Source organism: Zootoca vivipara, chromosome Z2, assembly GCF_965207765.1.
Source record: "Zootoca vivipara chromosome Z2, rZooViv2.hap1.1, whole genome shotgun sequence".
In the NCBI taxonomy this organism is placed as follows: Eukaryota; Metazoa; Chordata; class Lepidosauria; order Squamata; family Lacertidae; genus Zootoca; species Zootoca vivipara.
Genome location: NC_142585.1, coordinates 19,762,855 through 19,784,918, shown reverse-complemented (window position 1 = coordinate 19,784,918; position 22,064 = coordinate 19,762,855). Strand labels below are relative to the sequence as shown.

The following is a 22,064-nucleotide window of genomic DNA, read 5'->3' as shown; positions in this document are numbered from 1 at the left end:
CGAGGGAAGGCCTGAAGCAGTTGAGCCCTGTTCTGGAAAATACCTCAAGAAAAGAAAGGAAACAAAGCCAACCTCCTTAAATTCTGTGCTCCTTGAGTTGCGAATCTCTCTGCTAGCTGAGCAACTTACCAGTTTCGTTTTGGAACTACGGGCCTTTCTCAGTAGCTGCCTTTTGTACCAGTAGGAATAGGAATAGCACACAGAGGACACTTTTGCTAGAATTCAAGTGAATGTCTTAAGTGAAGAAACTGTGCCCAACAACCTCACTGCCTGTACAAAATAGCTTTTTTTGGCCACGAACAAAGGAGTCTGTGTATGTGCAAATGAGGTATGAATGTAAGCCATTCGCCAGGAGTACGACCTTATGGGTCCTTTCAGCACGGTGGGACTCCTTTCTCTCGTGTTGCAGCTCTTGGCCAGGACAAAGTTGGGATATCAAGGGCTGCTATTTCTGGTGACACAGGAAGTCATTACCTGCCATTGCAAAAGCCCCTCAAGTAGCTGCTAAAGACCCACTTTTTCTGTCCCTGAATTGAATGTAAACTTCCTGCCACCCAGCCCACATTGGACTTGCATCTATGCTTCAGTTGTTAATCATGGCTAACAATGCAACACTTAGTTCAGATGCAGACTCCTTGCCTATGTCTCCAGTTCACGCAGTTCAGTCTTTTTAAAAAAAGTTTTTATGCATGTTTCTATTTCTGTGAAATTAGCTTCACAATGTATTTGAGAGTAAATGCCTGAAAATATTTTATATGTTTTTAATCTCAGGCAGAGGGAGGCGTTGAAAGAACTGAAAGAGGTAGTAGAACGTCTGCTGTGGTTTAACATATTTCCACTGGTGAATCTGGCAAGATCTGGGCCAAATCCATTTCCTGTAGCTGGAACACCTTTTTGTCAAATAGGGGTTGGCAAACGGCTTCAACTAGCTACGCCAGTGGACTTTTTTTTTCCCCTGGGAAAAGGAAAGCAACTCCCAACTCCACATGATCTGAGGTATGACCAGAAACAGGTGCACAGGGTCATTGCTATAATTGACCTTTGACATGCCAAACTGAAGAAAGAAAAGACCCATTAAGGAGCTGTGAAAATCTGTTCTCTATTAGTAAACAGGAAGTAATGCTGAACTTCCCTGGTGGCATTTTTGGTGCTTGGTGGCTTTCCCTTCATGCATCAAAGTAAGATAAGCTGTTAAGATTCCTCTAGGAGTGCCAAAAAATAGAGACCTAAAGCTGAGTTTTGCATAGAAGTGATGTATTTTGGACAGTGCTGCTGCAGCAGAAGTGAGGGAGGATGGGGTGTCATTTAATGCTTCTCCAGGAAAACACAAATCCAGGGCAAGAGTATAGATTGTAGCTTAGCCTCCTGTGGTCTTCAAGTACCATACAAGTTGGTCACCAGCAAAGTGTCCAGGGCTGGTTGTTTCCATTACTCTACCAACCCTTTGCTTGAGTATTTGTACCACATCATTGCTGTCTGGTACAGCTGGGTTGACTGTGACCCTCAAGATAACTGCTGGACTCCTAACTCCAATCACCTCTGATTGTTAGTTATGCTGGCTGGGGCTGATGGGAGTTGTAGTTCAACAGCGTCTAGAGGACTGCAGGTTCCTCAGCCCTTTGTGGGGCTTCCTCAGTGACCTAACATGGTTCTAATTCCTCTGTGAACTTTTTCTTTGACGTTTGTTAGCATACAGGACCATTCAGGTTTGGGGGAGTGAACAGGGTGACACACATAATTTCCCTGCTTGTGTTCGCTTTTTTATAAAGTGTGGAACATCATGATCAAGCTGCTTGTGATGCAATAGCCCAATACAGAGGCACCTCTTCATGCAAACACACCATCTTTCTGTAAATCTTTCTGAGTCATAAACCTCACCACCAGCCATACGTGCTTCTGAGGCCTGTTGCCTGGAAGCTGGTGACTTTCTGAAGTGGAACCTGGTTTTGCACCGAGAAAAGAAGGTTGAAATGCAAATGCCAGGTGTGTTTGCTCCAAGATGCAGCTCTAGCGTGGTGCTTTGTGCTGTTGCCCAGGCACTTCCCTGCACACATTTTTGCAAGCAGAAAAATTATAACATCAGAAACAGCTGACATAGTTTGCGTGCTCTTTCAGCCTCAGCCCTCTGCCGATCTATGCATTAGGTGTTTTGGGTAAGAATAGCTTGCCTTCACTGTGGCGTTTCTGGTCATATTTTGAAACCAGCATTTTCTGCATCTCTCTCTCTGCTAATAAAAAAGTGGCATTTCTTTTCAGAGCAGCTGGCTTGTGGCTTAATATTCTATTCAACAGGTGGTTTCATGTATAATGCAACCATAGCTGTCTCAGTTCCAGCTAACTTTCTGTAGATATGACAAAAGCTCTTTCACCTTTCCCCCATGACTTTTCACAATTCTGTCTCCATCAAAGGGAGTGGGGGGCAAGAATAGGGAATAAGCCTTTCCTAGATGCTTGCTGTCTCCCTACTGAGCTGAAGCTAAATAAATGTAAGTAAAATTCTACATGTGGTGGAATTCAGTGTTCCTTTGCACTAGATCTGGGTTAATCTGTGCAGAATTTTGTTGGAAAACAGCATGCAGAACACAAAGACTTGGATTGCTACATGAGATCAAAATCCATTTACTTCAAGGTTAGCTAACCTGTGATCCTCCCAGGTGTTGCTGGACTCTCAATTCCCATCAGCACTAGCCAGGACAGCCAGTGCTCAGGGGTGATGGGAGCCAGAGTCCAGCAACATGTGGGGGACCACATGTTCCACTATTTCTGCATGGTTTAATAAGCACTTTCACAGTTGTCCTCCATGAACCTGTCTAAGAATCCCTTACAAAAGCTCTCTAAGCCTGTGACTATCACAACCTCATCTTATACTTGCAAATTCCATAAATTATCCTTAGTGTGTTGGGAAAGTACTTTTTCCTTTTGTTGATACTGAACCCTATTGCCAATCAGCTTTGTTAATGATCTCAAATTCCAAATGTTACAAAATGGGAGAGAAGTTTTCATCTTTTCTACATCAGGTATGGCCCTCTGGAAGTTCCTGGAATTCCAAAGTCCATAATCTCTGCTAGATTCCCCTTCCCTGTTCTACACAGTTCATGCACACCTATTTTTAACCCTCACAGTCTTTCTTAGATCTTTCTGAAGAAGTGTGCATGCACACGAAAGCTCATACCTATGACAAACTTGGTTGGTCTCTAAGGTGCTACTGGAAGGAATTTTTATTTTATTTTCTGTTTCGACTACGTCAGACCAACACAGTTACCTACCTGTTTCTTAGATGAAGTAGCCTAGAGAAGATGAGCAACAGCATGCCTTTGGATTGTAGGACAGCTGAGGATCTGGCCTACTGGTCAGATTTTGTTTCCCATCCATGCTTTCCCTGCAGCATAGTTAAGAAATGAAAGACAAGTGATACTTGGGGTGTGTGAAAGCAAGGCAGTGCTTGGTTTATTGCAATGAGATTAATTCTGCATAGAAACCACACAGAAGCTTGTGGTAAACCTCATCTAGCCAAATGCGACATTGCCTCTTATTTCGCAGGAAAATGACTTCATTTCCCTAATCTGAAACCAGCACCCACTATATTTAAATACTTCAATTAAGCACTTCACAAGATCATCCGACAACAAAAATTGACAACTTGGGTGTTTCCAAGGTGGCAGCTTTCATTCTCTCCCATTCTGCCTCAGCAAGTAGGGCTTTTGCATTTACTCAGATTTTTTTTTAATCTATTCTTAATTTTAAATTTTGTGTTTGTAAACTTTTATGCTTTAGCCCTTTATAGACTTCAGTTGTTTGATTTTAGAGGAAAGCCATGCTTTTGTCCCTTGCTGTTCATTGTGAAGGCCTTGGCTACATACAATAAAAATTGAACTGCATTAGGCCCCTAAATGCAAGCTGGCCTGGGATTGGTTTCACTTGGGAGTGCTCAAGTGGAGCTGATTCTAGCAGGGGTCAGCTCCACTCAGGAGCAACAGTTGGGAGCTCCCAAGTGAAACCAAACATAGCTGGGGCTATATTTGAGGTCAATTGCAAAAGCCCCACTTGCCAAGGGATAATTGGCACCATGGTTTAATGTGCTAGATTGTTCATTTGCAGCTGCACCTCTACCTATTTCCACATCTGATGCCATAGGGCACCCAGCAGGGGCAGGTGGGGATGACAGCATTGTGGGGCTAATTAAGCCTCTTGGAGGGCCTAATTTGGCTTAGGCTAGAGGTTTCCTGTTCCTGTTTTATTGTTGCCTGGTCACTGTTCTTCTGTAAACAATGTGCACAGATGCAAATGTGGAAGTGAAACAGTTTTTCCAGTGTGTCTCTGCGTGTATACCAAGCATGTCATTTTAGAAATGTGTGTTTATTTCAAATCAGTTTTTAAAATATGAGTTTATTTAGGTGTGTATCATGTGAATATCTTAAGGATTGATGTTTACATGAGTGTTTCAGTGCAAATTTAAAGTTGAGGTAATATCCACCTAAGCCCTCCTTAGAGTAGACCCACTACTCTAATGAACCTGTTTGTCATTTCCATTAACTTCATTGGGTCTATTCTGAGAGTGACTAGCGTTGAACACCACCCACTAATGATGATGATGATGATGATGATGATGATGATGATGATGATTTAGAACAAAAACCTGCCACTAAAATGGGGCTATGCACATTTGAAACCACACATCTTCCAAGTACCGTAGCTAGGGTGATCTACCCATGCAGTGCCAGTGTCAGATTTTCAGAGTTCCCCAAAGAGAAGTGAAAACCTTGGGGAAATAGGACAATGATGTGGAGATGCCCTGTAAAAAAAATGAAGGAGCAAAATGTAGCAGTTCCAGAGTAAACTCCTAATGTGGAAACACCAGGAATAATCCTGGAGATTATTATTCTTTAGAAGTCAGAGGAAGGGTACTCTTCGACCGTTCAGAGGAAGAAAGGCCAACTCCACACACACAAGCCTTCTTTCAGGAGAAACACTGTCAATCATCCAGAGAAGCAGAAGCTGCCGGTTGTTTTGTTCCCACCCCCTTACCCAGTGCTAGAACAAACAGTGCTCCAACAACCAATTATGAACCTAGGGAGCTGCCAAATCCTGACTCAGATCATTGGTCCATCTCTCTCAGTAGTGTCAGTGCTGAGTGGCAGTGTCTCCCACAGGCGGAACATTCCCAGCCCTACCTGTAAATGCTCGGATCGAACAAGGGACCAAAGCAGATGTTCCACCTTTGACCTGCTGCTATTTCCCCATTTGTCTTGGGGTTGCAGAAGTGAAGGGAAGGACACAGGCACCTGCCAGCAGCCACACAAACAAGAGCTTCTGGATATAGGTTTGGTTGTGTTTATTTGTATTCAGTTGACAGCTGTTTCATAGATCGCTTGATCGAAAGGCAGAGTATAAATCTACAAATAAAATTAATGATCTGGCCCATAGAAGGCCATCAACTGGCCTGCTAGATGTGAGGGTTGCAGCTGGTTAGATTGATGAAAGGGGAAATACCAGTAGGCAAAACAAGTAGGAACTGCAACAAAACACCAACAGCATTCAATGTTCCTGTTCAGGATTCCAGCTCCTCCATTGCATTCCCCCTTTCTTGCTTTCCCAATGACTCTCACTCACCCAAAGGAGGCTAGTCCATTGGGGCAATGGAGGCACTGCTCTAACAGCCTTAGTCTGTCCCCAGGCAGGTCCCATCTGCCCACCTTCTTACAACCAATCCAAGGAGTGGCCCTGCCTGTCAGCTTCCTCCTCCTTAGCCTCAACGTTGCCCTTGTAGACTTCGGCAGGGAAGAAAAGGATAGGGAGAAAAACCAGAAGGAATTGGCTCTGTCTTACATTGGCTGTGGTTGCACCTGTCAATCGACTCTGGCTCGGTTGGGTATCTTGCCTTGCACCCTACCAGTACAAATGGGTGCCAGCCACCACAGCACTCACCATTTCAAATCACCCATGCATGCTCAGTCCTTGTTGGGCCACTTTTGGTTACATACGCAATCAAACTCCCAACCCGAACATCAGAAACAGAGCGGATGCTGCTGCTAAACAGGACTCGTTGCTGTACTGTTGTCATTTAATCTTGGAAACGATGGCCCTGTCAAACATACTTTTTTTTTGTAAGGGTTGCTTTATTATTGGGTACAGCAAAATCCCAGATGGTTGGAGCAGTCCTGTTAGCAGCAGAGTCCGGGGGGATTAGGGAAGAATGCCAATGGAAAAAGAGCAAGAAAATGACAACAAATCCAAGCGCCAAACAAAATGCACCTTCCTGACCATACTTTTAAAAGGTGTTAGACATCTCACCAATTTGTATTCAGGCATTCTAACATTTATGCTCCCTAAAACTTGCTCCTTGCAATGATGTATAGGTGGTATTTAACTCCAACTAAATTAGCTAAAGGGACGCGAGTGGCGCTGTGGGCTAAACCACAGAGCCTAGGGCTTGCCGATCAGTAGGTTGGTGGTTCGAATCGGGTGAGCTCCCGTTGCTCGGTCCCAGCTCCTGCCCACCTAGCAGTTCAAAAGCACGTCAAAGTGCAAGTAGATAAATAGGTACCACTCCGGCGGGAAGGTAAACGGCGTTTCCGTGTGCTGCTCTGGTTCGCCAGAAGCGGCTTAGTCATGCTGGCCACATGACCTGGAAGCTGGAGTTGTGGCCAATAATGCGAGATGAGAGCCGCAACCCCAGAGTCGGTCATGACTGGACCTAATGGTCAGGGGTCCCTTTACCTTTAAATTAGCTAAAATGTATAGGATGAGAAACAAGAACTGTTGGAAATGTAAGGATAAAGAAGATTTTTACCATATGTGATGGACATGTGATAAAGTTAAAAGATTTTGGGGAAAGATTTATAATGAAATTTTTTTAAAAAATAAATAAATATACTTTCCCCAAAAAAAACCTGAAGCGTTCTTGTTAGGCATGACAGGAGAAGAAATTTCAAAGGTAGATAAGAGACTGTTTATGTATGCCACAATGGCAGTTAGGACTTTACTGGCCCAAAAATGGAAACAGCAAGAATTACCAATGATAGAAGAATGGCAGGTGAAGATGATGGACTATGCAGAATTAGCACTTTGTTGTTGTTTAGTCGTTTAGTCGTGTCCGACTCTTCGTGACCCCATGGACCATAGCACGCCAGGCACTCCTGTCTTGAACTGCCACCCGCAGTTTGGTCAGACTCATGTTGGTAGCTTCGAGAACACTGTCCAACCATCTTGTCCTCTGTCGTCCCCTTCTCCTAGTGCCCTCAATCTTTCCCAACATCAGGGTCTTTTCCAAGGATTCTTCTCTTCTCATGAGGTGGCCAAAGTATTGGAGCCTCAGCTTCACGATCTGTCCTTCCAGGGTGCACTCAGGGCTGATTTCCTTAAGAATTGATAGGTTTGATCTTCTTGCAGTCCATGGGACTCTCAAGAGTCTCCTCTTAGAGAGAATTAGCACAGTTGATGGTAAAAATCCAAAACCAGAGCAACCAAACGTTCCAGAGTGACTGAAGTAAATTTATTCAATATATAGACAATCATTGTAAACATCTAAAGACACTAGCAGGACTGAGATAAATCTTGTATCGTCAAACAGATTGACTTATCTACAGATGTTTAAAGTTCAAAATATCTAAGGAAAAAGACAGAATGGAGACGATACAAATGTGTGTGAATATGAAATAGATATTTAAAAAACCAGATGACGGGATGCAGGGAAGTCAAGAAGCTCTGTGGAGCTATTAATATACTAAATGAATATGTTATATTAGGGCGCGTTGAATTTTTCATCTTTAGAAATCCTGATTTGAGGGATGTTAAAAAGTTGTGGTAGGATTAGGTAATTTGAAATATATTTTGGTTACTTGTAAATATTAGGTCTTGCTTGGTAAATATCTATGTGAAAAATTCCTACTTTTCAACATTTTTTTAAAAAAATCTGTCATTTAAACGTATAGGTTATTCCCCAATTTTCATGAAAACAGATGTTGATAAGTGCCTAAAATTGATTACAAGATACAGTGGTACCTTGCAAGATAAAATTAATTCGTTCTGCAAGTTGCTTCACATAGCAAAAAACTTGCAAAGCACAGTTTAAAATTTTCCCGGTCTACCCATTTAGTTAATGCGTTCCTATTCGTCTTGCGAAGCACGGTCATAGGAAACTTTGTCTTGCGAGACGCCTCACGCAACGCTTTCGTCTTGTGAGTTTTTCATTGCATGAGGCATTCGTCTGCGGGGTACCACTGTATTGTAGTTCTCTTATAGATGTATTGTAGTTATCTGTACTATTAATATTAATATTATACAACGGTATGTGATATCTTTTTTTGATTTCTACAACCAGTGATAACTGCTTCACTATGACTATGAAAAAGAGAACAAGACAGGGAACATTCACACATATGAGCAACCTTATTGGAAGTGGAAGAGACATGTTGCCTTCTGAATTACCAACTTTGTGAGACGTGTTAAGATATGGACTGTTGCTGAGAGAACAAAGTAGTGAGGATATGAGAAACTATCCAGCTGCCAGTGTTGCAAAAGACATATATCCTAAAGTACTTGAAAAATGGGAACGAGCAAACTGTTCTTTTATTTTCCCTGTTGTGAATTCAATAGTCACAGTATTAGCAAAGAGTCAAGAAAGTTGGGAGCAAGCAAAAAACATATCTCTTGGAAGGGGCAAGTTAGATATTAAAGAAGCCTTTGCTTAAAAACTTGACAAGCTCTTTGACATTCTAAATTGCAAATGTGAAATGATTGTGTACTCTGAATTTGTCTGTGCTACAGATTGCACAAAAGAAGCTCACATTAATTGTACATGCTCTAAAGACAAAAAGACCCCAGTGAAATAACTTGCTTTCATTAAAGGCCAGAGAAACAAGATTGGTTCTATTGGACCACACCAAATTGGTTTGCCAGATTTTCCAGAACATACCAGACTGATAAAGAAGCAAAAGCGAGAAGAGAACAAGATTTGCTGATGCTGAATATAAAAGGGAATGCTTGCAGACTTCTTCACTTCCATCACATGAAGAAAGTTCCTCCAGGGTTGGAAATGAGGAAAAAGAAACTGATACAGAAGATGGAAGTGAATCAAATTATGATTTAACAGTTCCTTCAACTTCTAATGGAGAAAAACAGTACAATACATTAGATATACCTAATGTTGCTATGCAATGCATCAGATACAATGTTGGTCTTCGTGCCACAGCTGCAATTACCGCCGCTGCATTTATTGATATCGGCTTGATCACTGAAGAAAATACAAAACTTGTTGCTGACCACAATAAAGTAAAGAGAGCGCAGGAGCCTATGCAAGTACACAGGAAAAAAGGGAGGGCTACTTCAGAGGCCAAGAAGCAGGTCATCGGCTTTTGTCAAGAAATGAATCAAAACAGGACTTGATTAAACTTGTTATTAATTCTAATGTTATTCTTTTCTCTTTTTTACTATAATAGGACATTATAAGATAAAGCAATGATATGTTGTTACAGCTGGAAACAAAATTTCTTGTATAAAATGATTAAAAACTAACTTCGCTTCAAAATGCGAGTTTTCGGCTTTTTTTAGTGTATTTCAAACAGATCTCAATTTACCACATATCACATATTTTTAGAACCCCTCATTGAGCAAATTTTTTTTTTAAAAAATTGTCCTTAAATGACAAGCCCTAATGTTATATATATGTTAAAAATGGAAAATACTGTAAATTAAAATTTTATAATAAAACTTCCTCCTTGTCACTTTGAAGAAAAATAAATATGTAATCCCAGATGAAGCAATTATAAATTATATAAACTGAAATAAATGCCTGTTTAATTACAGAAATAAGGTAAATCCATAAATATACATTTCTCTGATTATGCAGACTTTTATTTATATATTTAATTAAACAAACTGGGATCTCAGTGTGGGAGGGAGAGAGACTAGTTGAATAGTAAAGCATTGGCAGAACTATAAATACTGTTGCTCTGTTAAGGCTGGAGTTCTCCAGGCCAGGCAAATTCATGGGGAAACCATTGAGGTAAATAGATAAAAAGTGGTTTCCAAACTATGGGCTTTTAGTGTGACCCAGGCATGCTTCAACCCTACGATACATGTAAGTGTAACTGGCCATTTTATGCTTCAGCACCTGTAGCTGCTGCTTTTTCCGTATACATCCTGGCAGTGGCATATTTTGGGCTCTCAACTTTCAGTGGCGCCCTGTGTAAGACAAACTTGGGGGGGGGGCTTTTCTTGCACTCTATTCTGCAGCGTTTTTGTGGCACCCCTTGCAATGCAGCATACAGTGCAGTTGCGCTATCCTAAAACTGCCTCTGGTCCTAGAATGTACTGTTGAACCTGTGAGTGTGATGTAACTAAGCGTACAATTTCAGCACTGGGTCTTCGATCCTACCACCACCACCACATCTTAAAGAAAAATGCAATGTTTTCATTGTAGGGCAACATTTAAAACCAATTAAAAACAAGCCACCAGCCCAAGGAAGGTATTACTGAATGTATATGGAAACTAAGAAGCATGGTAATAGGACTCAGTTGCTTGAATTTGGGATGGGGGGACGTTTTCAGCCTGAGGGTTGCATTCTCTCATGGAACTACAAACCAGAGATGGCTGGGGTTATAGGCAAAAGCAGAAGGAGCAATGGATGCGACTTCTACCTTTGAACAATGGGATGCATTCCAGCCACATAGAAGAGGTTCTGCACCCCTGTTTGGATTGTGCATATACACCCATTCCCTAGCCTAGCGTCTGGCTTCCTTGAAATGTGGTACATGTTTGCTGCATATCTTCCATACTGCCCAACAACCAGTTGCTCATCCTGTACCTCAGCTCTCCTGCATTCTGGCGTCTGTGATGGATTTTCTGTTGCCTGAGATGTCTGGGTTCTTCTGAAGAGCTCCTTTCAGTTTCCCACGGGTGGCTGCCAGCAGAGCCCTCTTGAAATTGCTGGACAGAAAAAAGAAAACAACAGGGTCGAAGCAACAGTTGAGGGCTGAGATGCAAAGGACAACTTCATTGGCAAGGTGGAGGGCCTGAACACTCTCTGCAGCAGAGAAGACCCCTACCTGGGCAAATATGTAGGGCACTCTGACCACATGGTAGGGGGCAAAGCATATTGTGAAGACGAGCAGGACCACAGAGATCTTCAGAGTGGCTCTGCTGCTAACCCGCTTACTTTTCCTCAAGGATGCTGTGTGGAGCTTAAGAGAGATTTTGCTGTAAGAGTAAAGGAAAAACAGCAACAGGAAGAAGAAAAGAAACACTGCTGTCATGTTGAGCACTGCTGCCAGAGCCCCTCTCTTCTTGAAGTGGAAGCATTTGTGGCTGCAGGGGTCGTTGCTGTTGCCCTTGTTGAAAAAGTATGGCAGCATTGTGGCAATGCAAAGCAGCCACACCACTCTGGAGGCAGAAGTGCTGTGAGGTACTTTGTGGATCCGGAACTGCTGGAGGGGCCAGATGATCTTCAGGTAGCGGTCCAGGCATATCAGGCTGAGGAGCAGGATGCTGATGTACATGGTGATGTAGAAGACTGTTCCAACCACTTTGCACAGGATGGGAGGGCCACTCTCATTTTGATAAGCAGCCCGGAAGGGCAGGCAGAGGGCAAGCAAGAGGTCTGAGATGGCAAGGTTCTTCATGTACACCGTGATGGAGTTTGCCTTCTGCGTGCCAAACTGGAACACCCAGAGGGCCAGCATGTTGCTGAAGAAACCAATTGTGGAGATGATGGAGTACATCACAGGCAGAGTCCCTGCAAGAAAGCCATCTTGGATTCCACAAGATGATCCATTAGAGTAATTCCTTGGGAGATGGTAATTAGGGGAAAGGAAATTCATAGTTCTGCAAAAGAAAAGAGGGGTGGGAACCAAGGTGCAGATGATTAGCTGATTCCACAAACAACTTGGTCCATCTTTGCTCTAGCTGCAAACATCTCTGGTGAACTAATCAGGCATGTTGCTGATTCATATCTGACTATTATGTGATGAAAGGCATTGCGGTAGCTTGTTGAGCCATGATAGCTTGACTCAACAAAATGGATCTCATAGGTGGAAATTGCATATCTGATTGCTGTACCAGATGCCATTTTTTTAAAAGAAACCTGACAGCGCAGTCATGTTATTTTAAATCATTTTTAGTCCACCTGACTTTTAGCTAATCAATTAAATTTGACAAAACCTCAGTGTGTGTTTTGTTTAAGAATAAGAAGTTAAAGAAAATCTAAAATTTACAATTAAATGTTTTAAGTGCTATGTTTTAACACACCAGAACCAAAGTTGCACAGAATGTATTCATCTGTGCCTAAGTACCGTAGTGGCTCATCTGCACTTATTTTGTCCCATGATTTCTAGTCATGCGTCCAAGAGGGGTTTTCTTTGTCCCATTGCTTTCCCCAGGAAAACTCAGTTTTACTGCTGAGTCAGAACATCAATCCACAGAAAACCCAATGGACATTTGTTCCAATTCAACAGTAAACAGCAGGTCTTCCTGGGGAAAGTGGCAAACCACACACAAAAAGGAACCTCTTTGACCAACGGTACAGCATGCCCTGGGGACAGCGTGCAGAGGGTGAACGGAGCCTGTGTCAAGCCCTCACCCCTCCAACATGCCAATCACCTGGGCCAAGTGGGGCCACGCTGCACCCCTGTCCACCAGCAGCCCTTAGCAGGCACGAAGGGAACACTCACACTGCCCTGCCAGCCCTGCACCATTTTACGATGCTGCAGCGCTATGTGGAGGAGGACGCAGGGTGGCAAGGAGCAAGATGCACACACCCAATGCACCCGGGGTCCACTGCCCCTCTGGCTCTCCACGTGGCACCACTTTCTCAGACCCATGACTATTTAATCACATTATTTAATGATGAACAGTGCCGGATTTACGTATAAGCTAAACAAGCTATAGCTTAGAGCCCCACTCACTTGGGGGCCCCCAAAAAAATTAAAGAAAAAAAACTGGATGTACATTTCCAAAATGTAAGATAAAGAACAAATTTAAAAAATATTCAGATGGCAACAGTGTTTTATGTTGTGTAGTCTCCCATGATGTAAGTAATGGGCTCCACCTGCTAGCCTGCTCCCTAAAATATCACTTCTTCTTAATTGTATTTCACTTCAACAATTACTTTGATAAAATGCATATTTTGTTATGTGCAAATGGATTTAGATACCTGTTAGGTCCATAAATTACCATATACCATATATTCAACAACAAAAAACAGCAACAATTTGTTGTTGACAAAGGACAGCTGGACATATAAAGGGCCCCATTACCATCAGTAGCTTAGGACTTCATCAACCCTAAATCCGGCCCTGATGATGAATCTACTGTTTCAGAGTGTCTAATGTCTGTGGATAGAGATTTGCCAGCAGAAACATCCAAACTGACAAGCAAACCAAGAATTGGCTCTATATTTGTATATCTCTGCCAATATATGGGAGTGGGCAATAGCTCAGTGGTACAGCATCTGCTTTGCATGCAGAAGGCCCCTAGTTCAATGCCCTGCTTCTCCAGGTAAGGCTGGAAGGGACCCCTGCTTCAAACCATGAAGAGCCACTACTGGTTACTTTGGACAATACTGAGCTACAGGTAGATCAAAAAATTGTATGACTTCATATAAGGCACCTTCATGTGTTCATATGGTACTGTGGTTGCAGAAGCAAAACATGCGGCGGCGAAGCACATTTTTATCTTATAAGGTTTTGCAATTTCCTTTAAATACCAGCATCTCTGGGTATCTTAACTATTAACGTTTGTAAGCAAAATCTACACAGACACACACCTCTATACCATCTCTCCCTTTTCATTTTACAGGGCCGACTCAAGCCGGTCGCGCACCGTGATGCGGATATCGCTCCGGCGCCCCTGCCCTGGTGGTCGGGCGTAGCGCCCTCCTGCCAGCCCGACGCCCTGGTGCCCCGCGCCAGTGAGGCTACCCCTAGAGCCGGGCCTGTCGTTTTATTTACAATCTGAGAAACAAAAATATTTGTTTTTTATTTACAAAAACAAAAATCCACAAAGACAAAACAAGAAACAAGAAAATAACACTATCCAGGACAGAAGCGAAAAAAATACCCAAGAGTTTCAGAAATCAGACATATTGAAATCATAAAGCTCCAAGTAATATGAAGCGATTTACATAACCTCCGCATAAAGAGGTTATCAAATACCATACCAGTTTATAGCTTAAGCTAACCATTCTAGGCTTAAAAACAAACCAACAACTTTTGCCTACCTTTGCAGCTCTGGCTTCTTTCACACGTCCCAGCCCTTTTAAAAAGTCCAACGAGCTCGTGACAGAATTTCATGTAGTTTCTCTGCCGCTTTCACCTCTAATGTCAAGATGGTGTACTGTCAGCAAAGAGATGGATGTGGTTTGGTATGTGGGAGGGTTTTTAAATATATATATATAAAGCATATCTACAAAAATCAGCCCACATCTAACAGTGTCTGAGCCTGCTGCAGAAAGAGCAGAAGTGAAAGATCGTGCTTGCCTGCCTGCTTGCTTTCAAAGGGAAACAGAAGCAATTTGATGGAGCATAGCTGTCAACCCTCCCTTTTTTGCTGGAAATTCCCTTATTCCAGCGCCGTTTCCCACTGCTATCCTGGATTGTTAGATATACCGTAGATTGTCCCCGGGACAGGTGAGGCTGCAGCTGATCCCTTATTTTCAAATCCCAAATTTGACAGCTATGAGAGGGGGTAGGGAGTGGACATGGGCTTAGGATGAGAGGTGATGGTGTTTTCCTTGTGCGCTTTGTATACAGCAAGTGTGTCTTGCGGTGAGATACATATGCATCTGAGCATGCAATCATCAGCATTCCTTCTGTTTTCAGTGTTAAAAGTTGTAAGTTTCATTGCTTACGTAGCCACAAACATATACAAGAGGCTTGGAGAAACCTCAATTTTTACAAAGAGCAAAAACAAAACAAAACAAAACAAAACCCCAACCTACCCATTGGGAGACCTCAAAAACAGCCCAGAATTCTTACTATCTGATGTGGGGTTTGGGGACGGGGGGAGTGGAGTCTATGGGGTAGATGTGCGTTGGTTGTAGTCCAGTCTTTCCTTGGTAAAAATTGTAACTGACCTATTTAAAGGGTAGCACATTTGACCTTTTGAAATCATACAATGAAAACAGAATGTAATTTTAATAAAGCAACCTCTTAGCAACCACCTTAACATGAGTTGTTCATTTTAGCTGTCTCTTCACTAATACACAGAGTACAAGAAACAAGGAAGAGGAACTTGAGCTCTTAATACAGGATGGCAAATATGACCTAATAGTCATTACTGAATCCTGGTAAGATGAGACTTAAGACTGGAATATAGAAACTGGCGGCTTTTTTTCCTCCAGCTGGAGCTCTCTGGAATTCAGCTCTGGCACCTCTCAGATGGGCGCTGTTATGTCGTGAGTGCGATTTCAGCTCTTCGTGAAATCAGCTCAGGGTAGTGAGTCAGCATACTAGCAAGGAACTGCTAGGAGTCAAGTATAACAAGAACAATCTTCTTTATTGCAGTAGGAATCTTGACTAACTGGAGGGAAAGGGTGAGCTCCTTTTATACTCTCAGGAGCAGGGGTTGGGGAAAGGATACATTTAGATTTTGGTGGGACCCGATCAGAGGATCCAAATTGTGCTAACAAGTTAACCAATAGCAACTGTCACCGCACCCATTTGAATCGCCCTGGAGCGGGAAAAGTAGTTACAGGACTAGCAGAAGAACTCATGTACACAAATTAAACCAATACATAACAGGCGCCATTGCCATTCTCAGAGAACAAGGGAGTTCATGGTGAGCTCCAGCCCAATTGCTTCACTGACAATTTCATTTCCCAGAAGGTGGAAGAAGCAACAAGGGATCCTCACCAACAGGGAGGAATTGGTTGACCAAGTGAAAGTATTGGGGAGCTTGGGAGGAAGTGATCCTGTCCTCTTGGGTTTCATTATAAGCAGGCAATTAAGAAGGCTGATTTCAAAAAGCTTAAGGAACTACTGAGTGAAATCCCATGTATTTTTGCACTTTTTTCTCCTTCTTTGTTCTTTCATTGCTTTATTTTCTATAATAAATTATTTTAATAAAATGGGGTGTGTGTGTGTGTGTGTATTATGACATTGGAAACTCTATTAAGAATGTTGAAAGAGGACAAAGAAATCAAGGGAATAAAAATGGGGAAATACTGCTATAAAGTCAGAGCCTTCACCGATGACTTAGTAATAATGACAGAAACGCCAGAAAAAGGTATACTAAAAGCTATGGAAGATATGAAAAAATTTGGGGAGGTGTCCGGATTTAAATTAAACAAAGACAAATCTAAAATACTAACTAAAAATATGACAGAAAAAGAAAAGGAAGAATTGGCAAAACTTACGAAAATCAAAATAGAAAGTAAAGTAAATTATCTAGGGATATGGATTACGAATAAGAATACAAATCTTTTTGAAGACAACTATGTAAAGAAATGGAGAGAAATTAAAAATAATTTCAAGAAATGGAAGCATATGAAACTCTCCATTTGGGGGAAAGTCTCCATGATAAAAATGATAGCCCTTCCAAAGATTTTATTCCTGTTCCAAAACATACCTATAATAATTGGAGTCAAATATTTAAAGGATTGACAGAAAGACATGGCAGATTTTATATGGCAGGGCAGGAAGGCAAGGATGAAAATGGAGACATTAACTAGCCCAAAAGAAAATGGTGGTTTTGCATTACTGGACCTGAAAAGGTATTTTGAAGCGGCTTGTTGGACTTGGTTGAGAGAGTGGTGTATCCTAAAAGCATCTAACATTTTGGAATTGGAAGGACATAACAAAATCTATGGTTGGCATGGTTATTTGATGTACGATAAGAGCAAAATTCATAAGGGGTTTAAAAATCATACGATCAGGAGAGCATTACTAGAGGTTTGGGAGAGAACAAGAGAAAGAATAATAAGGGGAACTCCCTGGTGGCTGTCACCGCTGGAAGCGAATGCGACACTAAATTGTCATAAAAAATAAAATTGGCCAACGTATAGAGAGATTACGGAAAATGTAAATGGAAATATTATATTGAAAAACTATGAGGAATTAAAAGATAAAGGCGTATCTTGGTTGGAATATTTTCAAATTAAGGCAACATTTGAGAAAGATAAAAAAACAAGGGGGTTCGAAAATAAAACATCATGATTTGGGGGAAAAAAATTGAATAATAATGAAAAATTACTTTCGAAAATGTATAGGCTCCTAGAAGAATCAGAAACAAAACATGAAATGAAAAATAAAAATATGTGTAAGTGGGAACAGGATATAGGATATGAAATAGAATTAAGAGGATTGGAAGAAATTTTGGATGAATAGTATAAAGTTTACAGCCTGCTAATCCTTAAGAGAGAACTTCATGGAACTCCAGCACAGATGGTATTTGGGACCGGATAGGCTAGCGAAAATGAATAAAAACATGAACAACAAATGCTGGCGGTGCCAAGGTGCGGTTGGATCTTTGTTTCATATGTGGTGGGCATGCCCTGAGGTGCAAAAGTTCTGGGAGATGATTCATACAGAAATAAAAAAACTAATGAAAACATCTTTTTCTTAAAAAGCAGAATCCTATCTACTGGGCATCCTAAGTAGTGATATACCGCACGATAGAACCAATATATTTTTATATGCGACGACAGCCGCTAGAATGTTAATTGCTAAAAATTGGAAAGGAACCCTTGTACCAACAAAAGGAGAATGGATAAATAAATTATGCGAATACCTGGAACTGGCGGAACTTACAGACATAATACGACAAAAACCAAAAGACAGGATTAAAAAACAATGGGAATGCTGAAACAACTATTTAAAGAAAACAGATAAGGGGACTAAAACATGGCCATGCCTAGAATAACCTTGCAAGGATGAGAAGTGTATGAAGACCATGACTGTCAGATAGATTTAAAGGTTAGATTCATATTAAATTATTATTTGACAGGAGGACAAGATGTATTATGAATTGCTGTGCTGAAAGTGATGGAAGCTTTATGTTTTGAGATGAACTTTTTTCTGTATGGACCTCAATCTATTTTTACTTGAATTTCTTTCTTCTCTTTCTTTTTTCTTTTCTTTTTCTTTACTTCTTCTCGCTTTTGCCTTCTTTACACCTTTTTCCTCTTTTTTCTTTTTCATCTTCTTTTTCTTTTACCTCCTTTCTTCTTTTTGATGCTTCGCAATTCTGATTTTTGATTTTCCGAAGTTAAGTAATAGAACTTGTAAAAAGTGTATAAGAATGTACGAATGCACCTGGACTGATTTGAAGATGCTTTGTATTGTTTTAATGAACTTTTGAAATATATTTTTTAAAAGAAAAGAAAAGAAAAGAAACCAGCGTGGCTGCATAAGTAGCTCACAGATGAGCTGAAATGTAAGAGATGGAAGCTGGGGTGACAACTTGAATAAAATATTGTTGGGCCAGGTAAGTCCCACCTTGCATAATCAATCACATGACACAATGCTCACACACCATTTGAATGGGAATGCCCATTAACTTTGCGGGGGCTCAGGCCCCTCAAATATTGGCTCGTATGGATGGAAGAAAGGAGAAATCATGAAAGAAAAGTATACACAAGCAGCCAACAGTTGCAGGGGAAAGGTTCAGAGAGCCAGTGTGGTGTAGTGGTTAAGAGCAGTAGACTCGTAATCTGGTGAACCGGGTTCGCGTCCTCACTCCTCCACATGCAGCTGCTGGGTGACCTTGGGCTAGTCACACTTCTTTGAAGTCTCTCAGCCCCACTCACCCCACAGAGTGTTCGTTGTGGGGGAGGAAGGGAAAGGAGAATGTTAGCCACTTTGAGATTCCTTCGGGTAGTGATAAAGCGGGATATCAAATCCAAACTCTTTTCTTCTTCTTCAGGTGAGCCAAAACACAGAATGAGCTATTCAATGTTATTCAATGACAGAGAGAAGGCATTGCATGTTTAGACCTTTAAACCTCCCCTTATAAATAAATTCAGACAAGACTCAAATTTTGATTTGGTTTTTGGCAGAATTTAGGCCATAACTTTATTGATTACAGAAAAGTGAGTGGTTGCATAGGCTCTGGTTCGACTAGCTCCCTGCACAATTGCAGGTAGCACTGACCCAGGGCACCAGCATAGGTCAGCCTAGGGTGAACACCTGGAATGGCGAAAACCCAAGGACATGCTATGTCCACCCCCCCAGATGTCCCCCTGGACTCAGGCACCCCTCTCAGGGTTGACCAAACCATTGAGTCCCTGGATTCCCTTAACGGAATACCCTTCACATAGGGATGGCGAGAGCGTTCTCCCATCCCTATCACCTGAACCAGAGCCTATCCGCAACCTTACAAGTTGTGATGATTTGCTATGCAGCAGGCAAAACCCAAGCAGCAGGCAAAACCAGCCAATCAGCCAAGTGGGGGGAATTCCTGCCATGCCCCTGTCCCAACAACAGACGACACACAACGGCATAGCAAGGTCAAGCACACAAGCCCTAAAAGTAGGGAGAGGTGGGCAGGTGTTCTGATGCACTGGCCAAAAGAGGAAACTCTGGGTCACGTGCATGGGCATATATAGGTCCCTTGATCGGTTTGGCTAGCGTCCCGTTGGCCTGATTAACCCAGCATCAAGGGACCTACCAATAGGGTGTTGTTGCTATCCAATCGTACCCAACCACAACAGAGGGTTTGGTTGCCAGGTCACACCGCAACACGTGCCCTCTTTTTAAGAGAGGACACAATGAATTGTCGAACCCCTACTTTGCCTCTGTCTTCACCCAAAAAGAATGAGCTACTAGCTTCATGGATCAGGGGAATGCTGTGGACATAGAATCATAGAATTGTAGAGTTGGAAGGGACCCTAAGGCTCATTTAGTCCAACCCCCTGCAATGTATTTTGTATATTTATTTCAGTAAGGCTTTTGACAAATGATATTATTGCAGAGAAGCTGGTAAAATGTGTGCTGGCTGAGGTTAATTCCCTGACTCCCACAGTGGTTTGAAGTAGAACTCTTGCTTATTGTTTAAGATATATTGGTGTGAGCGGTGCAGTGCTAGAATAATTGTCAGTTTCGGCACAGTTTGAGGTTTTTGTTTGTTTTTAAGCCATTCTTTAATGTATTAGAGGGAACTTAAATTGCTTGAATTGCATGATATTATATGTTATACGAACGTTTCAATTTGTATAAAAGTTAGAAGGGCAGGCCTACAGAAGGGCAGGGTGAGGATGGCTGTGTAACTTCCTGGGCCATTCTCCCAACCAGCAAGTGGGTGTGTTTTTGTATTGCTTCAGCTGTTGACTGCATATTGTTGGGCTGTAGAGAGGAATCTGACTTATCCCAAGTTAACCATTGGTTCATTTAGGCAGACTAGGGGTGACTCTCCAGGGTTGGAGTCAGGAAACCTCTTCCAGCCCTACCTGGAGATTTTGGGGATTCAACGTGATACTTCCTGCATGCAAGGTCGGAGCTCTGCTACTGAGTTACAGCCCTTCCCCCATTAAAGCACCCAGTATTTCCAGGCTCTCCTCCCATCCAAGTACTCAGCAAGGCTGATGCTTCTTATTTCCAAAATCAGGTAAGTTCAAGGTGGTGTAGGCATAGGCAAGGATGGGTGAGACTGAGAAATAAGCAACCAGAATGTTTTAATGGGCAATTTTATTTCTGATCATTAAACAACTGGGCAGAAGGATCCTTTCCCAATACAGCACAATTCATCCAGAGATTTCTCAGTAAAACATGATGCAGGTGTGGGGCCAAGGGTTGAAGACCCATTACTATTTCTGCAGTAGGTTCCCTGCAAGGTCCCTGTCTTCAGCATCATGAAGCCACCTAATGAGCAGGAAAGGGGAGCTTTTTCACCACTAATAAGATGCCCGACCCTTTGTGCTGATAGGAACCAATCAGAGTGAAAATAGTCAGTACACTGAGGATGGGCTCCCAGGGTCCTGTGGAGAAGGCAAGCAGCAAGAACGTCAAGGAGGTGTTGTCTCCATATGTGCCACAGCTAAGGATTTCCAGGAACTGAAAAGCAAAGGGGGTTTGGCCTCCCCTTTCCAGGGAAAAGTGTGCAAGTCCTATTACATACAACAGAAGTTCATGGAAAACACAACTTGAAGTCACTGTGGAAGACAATAGAATGCACCAAATCATCTGCCCATTTACATGCACAGAAAATAGTAGATCAATCTGAAAGGCAACTCATGGAATTCTGCATTGATCACCACAATGCATCGCTTCTTCTTCTTCTTCTTCTTCTTCTTCTTCTTCTTCTTCTTCTTCTTCTTCTTCTTCTTCTTCTTCTTCTTCTTCTCCTCCTCCTCCTCCTCCTCCTCCTCCTCCTCCTCCTCCTCCTCCTCCTCCTCCCCCTTCTCCTCCACCCCACAATTATATGATTACTATATAATCTTTGGAGGTTACCTATACAGTGGTGCCTCGCTAGACAAATTTAATTCGTTCCACGGGTCAATTTGTGTAAAGAATTTTTCGTCTAGCAAGTCCCAGTTTCCCATAGGAATGCATTAAAACTTAATCAATGTGTTCCTATGGGTTCTGGGGGGCTGGCGGCGGCATGCGACAGGGCTTCGGAGAAGGTCTCCGAAGCCTTGTCCAATGCCGGCTGTGTGCAAGGCGGTGGCGGGGAGAAGCTCTCTTCTCCCGGCCGCCGCCTCACCTGCCTTCCCCGGCATGGGGCGCAGTTTCGGAGACCTCCAAAGCTGTGCCCCATGCCAGCTGTGCACAGTGACAGCAATGACAGACCCCGGGATCTGACCTTGCTGTCGGCGGTGGGGGGAGAGGAACAAACGGAGAGAAAGGGCTGCTTTCTCTCCGTTCGTTCCTTTCCCCCCCATCGCCGACAGAAAGGACAGATCCTGGGGTTTCTGGCGGCGGTGGGGGGAGAGGAACAAACGGAGAGAAAGGGCTGCTTTCTCTCCGTTCGTTCCTTTCCCCCCCATCGCCGACAGAAAGGACAGATCCTGGGGTTGCCGGCTCTGTCAGGTGGGGGGAAAGAGAAGCGGAGCACAGATCCGATCCTCCGCTTCTCCCTGCCCCCGCCCAACAGAGCCAAAGTGCGGCGGTGCGAAAGGGGAAGGCAGGCGGCAAAA

The 22,064-nt window shown here is 42.6% G+C and overlaps 1 protein-coding gene across 3 annotated transcripts; it reads right to left on the bottom strand.

The window, feature by feature from the left end:
- Window positions 1-1,614: 1,614 nt before the first annotated feature.
- On the bottom strand, window positions 1,615-14,430 carry LOC118078978 (putative G protein-coupled receptor 34). Of its 3 annotated transcripts, XM_088664574.1 has the most exons (4): window positions 14,214-14,430; window positions 11,047-11,821; window positions 10,806-10,927; window positions 1,615-3,379 (listed from the first exon to the last, which is right to left on the bottom strand). In XM_088664574.1, exons 2-4 carry the CDS (start codon window positions 11,815-11,817, stop codon window positions 3,274-3,276), a joined length of 999 nt encoding a protein of 332 aa, XP_088520700.1. In that variant the 5' UTR covers window positions 11,818-11,821; window positions 14,214-14,430; the 3' UTR covers window positions 1,615-3,273. The 3 variants fall into 3 exon arrangements, with proteins under 3 accessions (XP_088520700.1, XP_088520699.1, XP_034958875.1); XM_088664573.1 differs by having other exon boundaries at window positions 3,312-3,379; window positions 10,806-11,821; XM_035102984.3 differs by lacking the exon at window positions 1,615-3,379 and having other exon boundaries at window positions 9,289-11,821.
- Between the last annotated feature and the right edge of the window lie 7,634 nt (window positions 14,431-22,064).

Excerpts from the sequence above, each read along its gene's own strand:
- LOC118078978 (XM_088664573.1), bottom strand. The coding sequence starts at position 11,817 with ATGAATTTCCTTTCCCCTAATTACCATCTCCCAAGGAATTACTCTAAT.